Here is a 13,651-nt window from a genome sequence, read left to right on the forward strand (position 1 = left end):
GCTTTAGTTTTATGACTAGAAACTTTAAGGTCCCAAAATTCTAAAGAAGCAAACTTAAAACTTTGAGAAATTGGGCCAAGTTTCTGCGATATAAGTTAATAAGAAGTAAATTTAGATATTAAGCTGAGAAGCCGTTAAAACGTCACTTCGCGTGTCAGATAGCATCGCTATTTATTTATTTGCTTTTCAAGCACTTTTTGTTCTCCTCAGGTCAAATTGTCATAATACAACACCAACGCCCTGCTTTTACGAAATATCAAACTCCGAGATAATTAAAACATTCCCAGACTAAAGATGAGAAAAAATAAAAATGATTTTAATAAATATCACCATTTTCTTCGCGACTATAAATTTTATCTAAATATATCATCTCCCTCATTACACTCTAATGAGAAGAAATGATTCAAAGCGTCTCGTTATTTTCCCTACACATGAATGGAATTTATGTTCTATGTAAACGTCTTCAAAATAATATTAATATTATTATTATTCCAAACGCAACATCAGAACTTTGAGCCGTCAAAATTTTATTTATAAATGAAGTAAAGACATCATCTCACATCTCCCTTTCAAGAGGATAATGCAATGAAGAATTTATTTATGTTGCTTCTTTGTGTCCTGGCTACATTTGGACTGTCATACATATTTATGGATAAAGGAAAAGAACCATGTGGGTGAAACATTTCAAACTCGTTTTGTCATCTAGTCACGTCCACAATCTTGTAACACTTTGTACTCTTGTTGAGTTGGAACGAAAGGAGGGAAACAAATATTGTGCAGAGGATATTTACAGGTTTTTTTTCTTTGAACAAGAGAAATATTGGTAATTTCGCTGTACATGTAAAAAATTCAGGTGTTTCATCATCTCGAGTAGTCCCAAAAAATGGAATTTTAAAAGTATGAGCCTTATTTCGTGACGCTTGTCTTTAAGATATTAAAGTTTCAGAGGTCGCAAAATATGCAGACACGACCTTACACAGTGAAGTTTGTCGACTTTAATGTAAGTAAACTGAATTAATAATGCAACTGTTCCATTTTGTTTTCAATTATGAGATTAATCTAAAATTTTAACTCAAAACTTTCGTCGTCGTAATCTTATGCATTCTGATTAGATGTATTATCATATTGATGAGTGTTGTTTGAGAATTCACTTTGCCACGTTTCTATAATTTAAATTCAAACCGATTTTTTGCCGCAATAGTCCCGAATAAATTTGTGTATACTTACACTAGTAATTTCGGTTAAATATTTAAAAACATTCCATGTTTCACATGGGCGGCCCGTGTTTGTGGCATTTTTAATTAATAATCCCTCGAGTCCTTTCTTTGCAATGGAAAGCGCTTTTCAAACTTAAAATTCGCTCGATAATAAAGAAACAAACCGCTTTTAAAGTGTACATATATTTTCTCTTGATGCCCGAGGATATGTGACGAGCTCTCGCTTGAAAAACGCTCATAATTGCAGAGGTCTCGGCAAGAACAAAAGGTTATCATAAATAAATAAAACTTGGTGGTGGAAGCTCAAAGAGAATATTTTATAAATCCAGTTGACATGAGGTTAGTGGATTTCACGGTGGACGCTACTGAAAAATTATGTCAAATGCAAATGCTGAACTTCAGGCTAAATGAGTGCTTTTTCAAACGTTTAAATATTCTTTTTATGGACGCTGCGTTTGCTTGTAATTTCACGAAAGTCCGATTTTGTATATTTTAACCATTTTCGAAAAAAAAAAGACGCGCGACGCGACGACCATTTTAAGGGCCAAGCGACGATTCGAGGGTTCTAAAAATCTCAATAATTGGGATTATATGGCAATGTGGGGATTTGGTATTCAACACCTTTCAATTTTTGAGATTCTTTTAAATCCATTAAATTTTCAAGTTTATTGATTGTCAATTAATAAATAGATTTAGAATAAATATATGGAATCATTTTTTTATATACACTTAATTCTTTCAACTCCAGATTTAACTGTGTTTGAGAAAACCAAAAATTTTATAAACTATAAAACACGTTTTTCTTAAATATCTTGTATCATTAGAGCTTATAGAAGTACATAATACAAAGCCACTTTTTCTAACATTTTTTGTAGGCCAGTGAATCAATAATTCGTTGTCACGTAAAACAGCGACAACAGAAACTGTTGACACTAGCAAATTCTAAAAACCGAACTCTAAAAATATTTGTACAAAACATCAATTTAAGTGCTTTTAATTGTTTCCTTAATTTATAAAAACAATACGTATGCATAATTTAAAACGTCCATTACCTTGATGAACAGTAGTTAGCTATATTTTCTTTAAATAAATAAGTGGAAATGTTCGTCGGTCAAATGTTCATGTTAGTTCTTCAGTTACCGGTGACAGGTACACGACAACCCATCAATCAAAATCTCTGAAAACCCGTCATTCTAAATTTGTATTTTTTGAAACTAATTCTGCGATGATTTCGTCCAGATTGAGTGCAAAATGACTTCCACTGTGTAAAAGAAGCAAACAAAGTGTGACCCATATCGTGTTCCGAATCACTTACTTCTACATTCGGACATCGAATTTTCAGAGTGCGTTTCAAGCAACCAACAACTAAAGTAAGGTCAGGGTTGTTCTTCGACAAAGCCGTGCAGGTTTCTTTAACGATAAGAAAAGAAAAAAGAGGGGAAATAAAAGAATAAAGTATTGACTTTATAAAAGCGAGCTGGAACGTGCATTAGCTCTCCATTAGCTGCTAAATCAGAGGTAGTTGGTCAAACAAAGTGGATGCATCCTGAAAGCCATCATTTCTAGACGCAATTTTTATAACAGAAATTGCACTTTTACGGTCTAGACCAATAAAAATCTATAAATGTTTCAAGCTGTAATTAATTTGTACTCATAAAACTGTTGAAAAAACGTGTTAAACCATTATTCTGGTTTAGTGGTAGGATTAACGAGGTAACATTTGGCAAATATACTCCATGAAACGAGCAATAATCGACTGTCTTTCAGAGTTATATTCTCGAGTTTGTAATAGTCTGCGTAGATATTTGAATTAATTAATAATGTTTTATCTCCTAATAAAGTCGTAGAATTATCAGTTTTTTGTCTAATTATTCAGATATTAGTTTTGTTAAAAATGGTGGATGCGCCAGAACAGCAACGTATTTCCCATTCTAGTACTTTGAATTGTTTGATCGAAATCGCGCTCTTCAGTACCCTCAATTTGTTGCCTGCTGCAACATTCTGTTCCAAGTGTGAAAGCAGTTCCTTGAAGTCCGGAAGCAACTAAGTGAAATAGCGAAGTTAATAGATTCACTAGGCGTTTCAACGTCGGGTGTTTTAGATTCCACACATGTCCTGTGAAACAAACCCTCTAATATAAGCAAATTTCCTCTATCCATCCGAATATATTCTAATTAGTTAGTATTGGGATAAAGCAAAGGGGACGTCCGACCAAGAGAAAGACAAGCTGTGCATGCGAATCGCTGCAGCTTATTAAACAACAAACTATTTGCATATTTACATATGGTAATCGAGTCTCTAGCTTACGGATAACATGCTCGGTATAATCTAAAGACCAGATATGCACCGTCAAATTGGTGGCTTTCTGTTAAGTATATGCTCGGGTTAATAGGGACCGGGAAAATCCGGTCTTTTTCTTCACGATGCACGTCACCGATGTTTCATATTTTCCATTTCATTTCACTGATGATATCACAAAAAATTTCATTAACTTCACACGCAATCTGCAAAAATAACAGAACAAAGCGAATTATTATGCTTTGCGCAATTAAATAACGTTCAAAACATGAAAATAACACCACTAAGTGAGTAATTTTCAACAATTACACAGAAAAGAACAGACCCGATTTAAAAACAATAAAAAACACAGCCATCATCATATCTACACCGCAATTTGTCAAAATAAGCAACCCAAAAACCCGAACTTTTCAGATAAAAATACATATAAAACTGCAGAGTTGCGCATTCATCACAACTCTTACCACCTTAAAAATATAAAATCACTTGTCAGGAGAAAAATGGAGTTTTCATCATCTTTAACCATCAACTCCTCCCTTAAAAATAAATTTTTATGTTTATTTATAAGTCTCTGGTGATTTACACACCAAAAACAATCGTTTCATATTTTACGCTTATGCTACGTTTGATGTGTTTATGGTATAAGTTTTGGAGTTATGGCCGATGCCAATCTCCAATCTGATACACTCCAAGGTGTGGATATATTCAAATTGATGGAAGTTTTCAAAGACATTTTAAAATGAGATTTTTGCGACACACGTAATTAGAAACTTCTGCAATACTTAGTTGTACGATAATCTTATTCCATTGCATATTCATATGAAAGAATGGCGTGCAGTGAAAATTTATTCAATGTCTATTTGCGGAAATAACTCAATTATTAATATTTATCTGTCGGTATGATCTGTTTTACATAAATGTCATTTGACGTTTATTTCGACTATTATTAATGCTTTTTTGTGTAGCTGTTTTTGATTATTAATTGGAAGTTGTAATCCGACAAAATAAATAATTATATGAATTACTAATAATAAAAATTCAGTTTGTTTACTAATTAGGACATGACAACGAAGTGAAAAGGTCAACTTTCAATCTTTTCTAAAAGGAAAATTTAAAATAAGATTCAGATATTTGTTTATAAATAATTAAACAGACAAGTGCAATTAATAAAAATTACTGGACACTGGTCTGCAAGATCGATTCGAGCATATCCATAACTGGATAGTTCTTACCTTAGTGAAATTACAAAGAGAATTAAACAAAACATTAGAAAATCGAAGGGAAAATGTTATTTATAATAATTGTACTTCCAATCAGGTACCTTTCTACTGTAATTAAGGTTTTGTATCGATTCGGATAATAACTTTTTGATAATAACTAAAAAATAACTTCGATTCAACCTTTTCCAAACTTTTCAGATTCTTCTTAGTGTTTAATGTTTTACTGCGATTTTTATGTTTCTCGTATTGTTTAAGTCTCGTTCTTTTAAGATTTGCTAATTTTTTCAAAATCCTAAATTAGTTTAATCTTGAAAATATTTTCAACGCGATAATAAAGGAAATAACAGACCCTGAAACGTGTGACCCTTCAATACCAACCCGAAAAGCCCAGTTCCTCAAATTAACACATTTGTATATTCATTAATTTGTCTATGGAGCGACCTCAGCTATCTGTTTCTTACACTCCCGAAAGCTCCCTTTATACATTTTCGTTATTAGGAGCAAGGTAAGTGTAAAATTGAACGTAATTATTTCGATACAGCTTTTCCACTGGGTTAGTTCCACATAAAAGCGCAATAATACGCGCTTAATTCTCCGAAATGCTTCCTGTGGCACTTTATTATTGTTTACGCCAGTGGGGATAATTAAAACAATTGTTTCTAAACTGATTTGAAAATTACGTGCGTAATTTAAATACGACAGGAAAAAAACGTTCTCTTATTTAATTATTTTATTAAAGAATTTTTGCTGTTGTTGAACTTGAGACCTTTATTGATCTATAATAGCGTGACTTGCTTCAAGATGAAAGTACCACTAAATAAGAAATAATTGCAGTTTTGATCGATACTTACATGTGGTGTTCTGTTGGATTAGATATCAGTAATTCAGAATAAGAATGTTACAAATTGATAAGCACTGTTATTCAAATGCATAGACTTTTCATTGCATATTATAACCTTTTAACACCGCAGACTATTATGCGTACGGTCGATACTTTAGGTGTTTATTAAGAGCGCTATCTCAACGGAAGTGTCGTTCTGTGTAGGATTACAAAAACACGAACTTTCACTGATATCGCAGCTTTGACGGTTTAACACTTCCACATGTTAATTTACCTGTATTAATTAAAATTTAAAGAATGCCTTTGACACTTCAAAACTCGAAATAATTCTAAAAAAGCGTTGATGAAGCTTGGAAATGATATACATCGATTGGGTATTGAACCGAGTACTTAAGGGAGTTTGTTGAAGCAAAGGTGTTATCTACAAAATGTTATTATACTCTTATTTCACTATAACTAAGGCGCAATATTTTTCATCGTCTTGTAAAATATTTATGAAGTTTTACCAGTATTGACGTGTTACTTAATATTCTAATAAGCTCTTGTTTGTTACAGCGTCTTTTAATTTGAGTATGGGAGTGAAAATCAACAAACTGCAAGTTCCTGAAGTTATTAAACATGGGACGTCGGTAATTTTAGATTGTGATTTTTCGTTAGAGGAAACGGAGGAAGATCTTGTTGTTAAGTGGTATTTTAATAAGAATAAGAGTTTGGTTTATCAGTGGATACCAGGTAGGTGAAGAAACTCTTATTAATAAATTCATATTGTTTTCTGAGTTTTAAATTTTTAAAACTGTTGGTATCCGTGCTGTCAACACCTTACATTATGAAGAAGACGCTTTGACAAAGTAAACAGAGCTACCAACATATTTCTTATTCAAAAGCCTCTTTCGATTCTAAATATTTTTCAGAGGATTTCATGACCTACTTCTAGTAACTTTTTATTTGAGCCCCGTCCCGTTATTTTCTTTATGTGATCTTTGCAAGTTTGTGACATTTAATTTCTCCTTCCAGAGCTAAAACCCCAAGGCTTAGGCATCCTAAAAGACCGCCTGAATCTGGAGTACGCTGCCAGTGTTGATGCAAACAGTGTCCACAGAGCCTTGCATATCCTTAAGGCTGTTCCTGACCTCTCCGGGGACTATACGTGTTCAGTTTCAACGCTCCAGAGCGAGGACATGAGAACTAAAAGCATGCTCGTATTTGGTAAGCTCCTGTCTTTACCAAAGCACAAAAACGGGACTTGGCAAATATATTATTTAGAAGTCACCTCTTGAGACATTGGTAAAAATCAATTCTAGCCGATTAGCTCAACCTGTCACCACGTCAGCGAAAACAATGTTTCTATTTGCATTAAGATAATCCATCATCGGTGATGGCATCACTATAAAAAAACGTTCGACCATTTCGTTCAAATCGTTTCGGCTGAAGTTTAAAGGATAATGTAGGTCACGACATCAGCAAATGTTCGAGACTAAATCGTTTTCCACCACAAAGAGTTTCGAGATTTTTTAGGGGTAACTTTTATTTATGAGATTTTAATGAGAGGGGAAATCGGAGCTTTGATTGTGGAAGACGTCACATGATTTGTAGAATAATTATTTTATTATATCAGAAGAGATTAGTAAACGAATGTAAAGAGAGTTTGTTATCACAGCATAAAATGCAAAGCCCCACCGTTTATAAATACAGAGCGTTTGATAAGATCGTCTGACGCTTATCTTATTAAATTATTGTTCGAAAGAAAGTACTTGCTTGCAAAGCTTATCTAGTTGGGTATCGCTCTAGAAATGCTTGCCCCTTAAACTCTATTTTTTAAAACCCGGTAAACACTTTTAATAAAAATTGCTGATTGCTCTCAAACCGTTCAGACGTTGCTAGAGAATTTTTATTCCGTTTGTTCGCTCTCGTTTATTCTAGGTTTAAGTAAAAAATCCGTAATCAAAGCAATCCCAGAATGAGGGTCGTCTTTGTTCTCTAAGGACCGAATTACGTGGCAAGTAGTGTCCGAAGAGAAATCGTGAGAGAAAAGTTAGAGAATGTGACGTGACTTATTTTGTGCAGCTTCTTTGACAAATCTCACACGCTTTCTTTTAGATTACAGTATAAATTTTTACTGTTGAAAACGAACCAGTTCTCTCTTTGGTATTAGTTTCCACTTTGCCATTAATGAGAAAAAATTGTTTTTCTAAATAAACAATAAGGCTCTGTTAAGTCCCATCAAGGCAATAAGGCAGTCCATAAAATAAAGGCAAACGGGAGTTCACTGGACGTAATCTGAAAATCCTGAAATGGATATCACATGTAATTTGAGTCCGGCGAGGCGAACCAACGCTCTGATTGAAACCATAATTTAGCCTAACAGATTATTCTCTGGTAAAATACTTTTAATTTGTCTTCTTTAATTCCGTTTTCCTGCTACGAGTGATCAAGGGATTATATACTGCCGGTAATTAGTAAGTGTTCAGTTCCGTTTCTTCGAGTTAAAAACTACAAAAATGGTGGATGCGCCACTTCAAAGTAAAAACCATTTTGTGCTCCTGAAATTAAATCATGACCCCACTCTCTATTTTCTCTAGCAATCAAAACAAAACGCCCACTATTTCCGAGTTGACCCGTAGCAATTTGCTTATCTTCCTGTACCTCCCAAAGTAAATGAAAACCGGGGAAATAAAAAGTAACCGGTGTATTGTAACAAATTGATTTTACTTGCCTTGAATCGTTACAAATTCACGTGTTGTATCCTTTACATAATAAATAACAGGAATCTATTCATAAAACACCCCGCTAATTAGGTCTACTTCACACGTGAACGGTCGTTATAATCAAAGACCTTTGACATTTAACCCAACACTCAATTGTTGCCAAAACGTGATCATCCAACTCTTGTTATTCTAGTTTCAGTGTAAATTGGTACAAACGACCGTCAGTCATGGATTTGTAATGTGATATAGACGGTAGATAAAGGAATTCATTTATGTTAAGTGAGAAGTTGGCTCATGTAAATTAACTCGTATTTATTTAGCAAGAGTAAACGGAGTTAGTTTTCCTGGCGCATCCACCATTTTTGTGAAATAATTTAATAAACACAGACCACAGTCATGTTGTAATTTAGTGGCAAACAAAGGAGGTAATATCATCTATTATTTGTACGTCATTGACCTATGACAAATCGGAACAGGAAGTAACAAAGCTAGCGGCTGAATGTTCCGGAAGGAAGTCGCGACGAAATTTTCAAAATGTCAGAGGGATTTTGGTAGGATAAATATTTTATGAAATACAACGCTAGTGCTTTTAAGTAACGTGAAACATATTTTAACTATTCGCTGCAAGGTCGTATTTTATATTATACTTTTAGAATAAAGAGTTTCACTTTTTGCCTTTTAGGAAGGTTTATGGTTCAAGTTTCTAAAACTTTTACTTTAATTTGTTGTCATATTATAGTTATTTATGGTACGACAAGTATAGTTAACTTACAAAGCTTGCTAAAGGTTTGAAAATTTTAATTAAGTGCGCATATTTGTAAAATAAAAGACTTAATAATCTGTCTTCCTCAATTTTGTATCCTGTCTATGACGCTCCTACGTTCAGTTTTTCAAATTTGAGTAAAGAATTGAAAGAATAGAATAGAAGAGATTTTAGTTCCTTTGAAGCCGTTTTTTCAATTTTCCTAAAACTGTTCAAAACATCTACAAAGAGGATAATCCAGCAATAATACAGACTTTACGACTTAAACACAATTACCGAGCGTCGCTTTTATCACTTCCTTTTAAATTTTACAAGATATCGTCTCAAAATTGGCAATTATACTGCTGATGGCATTATTACCGTTATCGGTTTATTGGCCTATCATCAATTTCCGTCAAGTGGGGAAAAATATATTTCCAATAATGAAATGAAATTAATTTATCGCAGGGGCGCTTAAATTTGATTTTTGGTTTGAAGCGGTAACAAATAAGAGATTCAGGTGTTTTTAATTTACGTCTGCGACGAAGTCGTCTTACAATTATAAATTTTGCTTCTTTCATGTCAGAATGTCGGAAGAAAAGGAATAAAATAAGGGTATCATGTAGCGAAAGCTCGCTTCTAATTCACATTGCATTAAGCTTCAGCGTGGTTTTGTCCACTGGGGCCTCTTTCTTCCGCAAGTGACAGAGCCTTTATATTTCTAAGTATTCAGGAAATTATGAGTGTACATAATGGAAGTTCTGGAATGTTTGCTTTCGTTTCATTATTAATGAAACATTTTATGACGATATTTTTCTTCTGAGCTACCAATGTTTCGAAATACATAATTGTTACGGAGAGTATTATAAAAACTTTTTGTTCGCCGTTATGATGGCAATCTCCTTCATGGGAATTTCTATCACCTTAGTAATGTATATTGAAATCCCTGCAGTCAGCAAACATGACGTGACAATGGCTGTGTAACGACATCGCTGCGATAGAAAACTGACTGAGATCGATAAAATCAATCTGATTACACCGAGTCCCTTTGAGCTGATGAAACAGTAAAAAATTGTTTATATTTTCATCCTGAAATCCAACAAACGAGATCGCTCTTGTCAACCAATTTATCCACTGCGATATTAGCCATTGTGTCATTTGATTGATTTGGATCAATGGTGCATCCAGTCATTGACGAATGCATTCACAGCTAGTAAAGACCAATTAAATTTGACATGTTGGTATCTATACTATCAATTATGATTATGTTGGTATGCAGAGACTGACAGGTTCAAGAGAAGACAGATCTCTGTGATGGCGTTCAATTAATTTGCCGCGGCTCTTCATAACATCACTTGCATTCAAGTTGCTATTGACAAGGTAATGTGCAATCTTTGTAAGCAGGGTAAATTGAAAACTAAATTATTATTTAAGGCCTTGATATTTTATAAATGAACTGTATTTTCTTATCTAACGACTAGCAAGAGAAAATGTTTACAGTTTTGCTTTTACTTACATAATTTTAAAATTCCTGAGCTAACAAATTCAGAGATCAAAAAGAATCAAAATATCCAAACTTTTTCAAATTATTATTTTATAATTACACATGTCAACAAGTTAAGATGTTGGTGCTCATTTTACGCAGAATTTCACGCAAAAAACTGTGCAAATTTTTAACATCTTCAACAACTTCTACAACTAAAAGGAATAGAAGCTATTACAAGTTTTTGTTTTTCTCGTACTTTTTCTGATAAAATCCGGTGTTTTATATTCCGGATTCAAAAATTCATTTTTTTTAATTTACGTCCGGACCTGTTAGAAAAAAGAACTTTCAGTTTCAGAATCAATTAAAATTAGTATATTATGAAACGCGTTTCATAATGAACATTTTGCCGCACGCACGTTTTTAAGACACGACGAGCGCAGCGAAATATAAATAAATTAGTAAGTGCGGCAAAATGTATTATGAACAAGTATCATATGCTATTTTTCTATTTCGCCTTATTTTACACAAAAAAACTTGATTTCGAAATCTAGGGAAGTTTAGGGTAGTTGGCATTTGCAAAATGTTCGGAAAAAAAAATCGAAGTAGCCAAATCCAATTTCAGTCAGTTTGACAGGTGTGACGTTTTGAGGTTATTGGAGCGCAAGGGAGCCAAGAGAGCAAAGATGTTGATCATGATCATGCCGGTTCTCTTGCATCCAAAAAGTTTTTCTCCGATGAATTATTAAGCCAAGTATAACAAGAAATAATAGTGTATTGATCGATTTATCATGGTTTATCAAAACCAAAATCTAACTTGTCAACGTTGACGGCAGGTTGACGGTTTGTTGCTGCAAACCTAAGAAAAATATATGCTCTTGGAAATATTGGCACGGGATTGGTCCATTACGATACCAAAAAACGCTTAAACGCGTATCGAAATATCTTCATTATGAACGCGAAATAGAAAATAGTATATTATAAAACGCGTTTCATAATGAACATTTTGCCGCACGCACGTTTTTATTTTTTATTTTTTACATAAAGTAGTAAGTGCGACAAAATGCATTATGAACAAGTATCATACGCTATTTTTTCTATTTCGCCTTATTTTAAACGAAAAAACTTGATTTCGAAATCTAGGAAATTTTAGGGTAGTTGGCATTTGCAAAATGTTCAGGAAAAAAAATCGAAGTAGCCAAATCTAATTTCAGTCAGTTTGACAGGTGTGACGTTTTGAGGTTACCGGAGCGCAAGAGTGCCAAGATAGCGAAGATGTTGATCATGATCATGCTGGTTCTCTTGCATCCAAAGCGTTTTTCTCCGATGAATTATTAAGCCAAGGACAACAAGAAATAATAGTGTATTAATCGATTTATCATGGTTTTTCAAAACCAAAATCTAAATTGTCAACGTTGACGGCAGGTTGACGGTTTGTCTGCTGCAAACCTAAGAAAAATATAAGTTCCTGGAAATATTGGCACAAGATTGGTCCATTACGACACCGAAATACGCTCAAACGCGTATCGAAATATCTTCATTATGAACGCGAAATAGAAAAAATAATTTTTTACTTCTGCAGTAAATTTGTTCACTAGTGTCATTATCTAGGGTCATAATGTTTTGTAAATAAACTGTATTTTCTAAACTAAAATCGAAAGAATAGTAATATAAAATTTGTACTGGTTTTTCATCAATAAAGCAATGCATTAACAGCGGCGCATCCACCATTTTTTAAATATTAAAAACTAGACAAAATCAATGAAGTTTAACAGGCCTAGACATCATTTTTAACTTCATTTCCCTCGTAAAATCCCCGTGTAGAGAGACTTTGCGCTTTCGATGTCTCTACTATTGCAAATCACATTTATGAAATCTTTCTTCCCCACAATGTGATCAGCGATTTTCCGAGAGTGCAGAAATGATATTCTAAAATATCCCACAGAAAATTATACATGACTAAAGCAAATCTGTGAAAATGGATATTTTCACATGATCTGATTTCATGTCGGCCACAATCAAAAATATTAATATTTCAGAAGAGCCCACAGGGTCTACTGTGAAACCGAATCTAGACCAAAATTTCCTTTATATCAAAGTGTTTTCGTGTTATGAAGTTAATATCTCAAGCACATAACTGCTACCACGCACAAATGCGTGATTGAGTAGCGTACAAACAACGCCGATTCTGGCACTGTAACACCATTCAACCGCAGAAACAGGTGGTGCTCATATAAATTTTTGCAGCACATTATTTCATACATCGTTTCACAGTGGTAATTGTCCACATTACAATGTAAAGAAATATGGAAGACAGTCCATCACGTAACCACAGAGTTGATTAGAATTAAGTGACGTGTAAAAACTAATTATTCAGGGTAACCACCGGCAGCATCATAAATATTCTATTCAAAAAGAGGGCAAGGATAAGAGTGGAAACTGTTTATTGTTTCGCTGCTTGAAATTAAATGTTGGCAGTTAAAATATTTTCCGCTTTAACTTAATTAAAACAAAACCAAATACATAAATTTTTATTTCCACGAGTGCTAATTGTGTAAAGTTTCTAGTGAGAAATACAAGAACAAGAGTTACGACTGGAGGATTCGTTCACTTTAATTAATTTTAAACGTCAAGGAGGGAACGAGGAAATCATTTGTCAAATTAAGCATTAAACAGACTCTTTCGGATCATTGCCTTCGATTAGGGATTATGTTTTAGTTGTTTGGTTTTTGGGAAAAAACGGAACTTGCAATTTTCTCTGACTTTTATTGCCAATTAAATTAATTTATTGAGAGTTTATAGTTGTAACTTGGGCTATGTTCTTACCGAAGACAAGAGCACACTACAAATGTTCATTTCCTTAGTTTGTTAATTAACTTTATTTAGATATACAGTGTTCGGTATGTTCCATTTAATTTTCATTTCGTGTTCTGGTTATAGTTCGGGACGCTCACGAAATTAAAATATTCCTGCCGACATGCGTACAATTGATTATAATAACAAGTCGTATTATTAACCTTCTAAAGTTTCCAATTAAAAATTCGCCTCTCAAAATCCATTACAGGAAGGCATAAAAGCCCATAATATTCCGGCTTTATCCCTCAAATAAATAAACCCACCTTTTTCCATTATAGCTTAGTAGTGA

At 33.6% G+C, this 13,651-nt stretch overlaps 1 protein-coding gene across 2 annotated transcripts in view; it reads left to right on the forward strand.

Annotated features, from left to right (window-relative positions):
* The window catches only part of LOC148171489 (uncharacterized), a 45,635-nt gene that overhangs the window by 4,967 nt on the left and 27,017 nt on the right, over nt 1-13,651 (forward strand). For both annotated transcript variants that reach the window (XM_088040416.1, XM_088040415.1), the window contains exons 2-3: nt 6,132-6,308; nt 6,591-6,782. In XM_088040416.1, the coding sequence (XP_087896542.1) occupies nt 6,132-6,308; nt 6,591-6,782 (369 nt within the window). The remainder of the gene's footprint in view (nt 1-6,131; nt 6,309-6,590; nt 6,783-13,651) is intronic.

Source organism: Gnatocerus cornutus, chromosome 7 (genome assembly GCF_029298725.1).
Source record: "Gnatocerus cornutus isolate USDA-ARS CGAHR chromosome 7, icGnaCorn1.1, whole genome shotgun sequence".
NCBI classification, from domain to species: Eukaryota; Metazoa; Arthropoda; class Insecta; order Coleoptera; family Tenebrionidae; genus Gnatocerus; species Gnatocerus cornutus.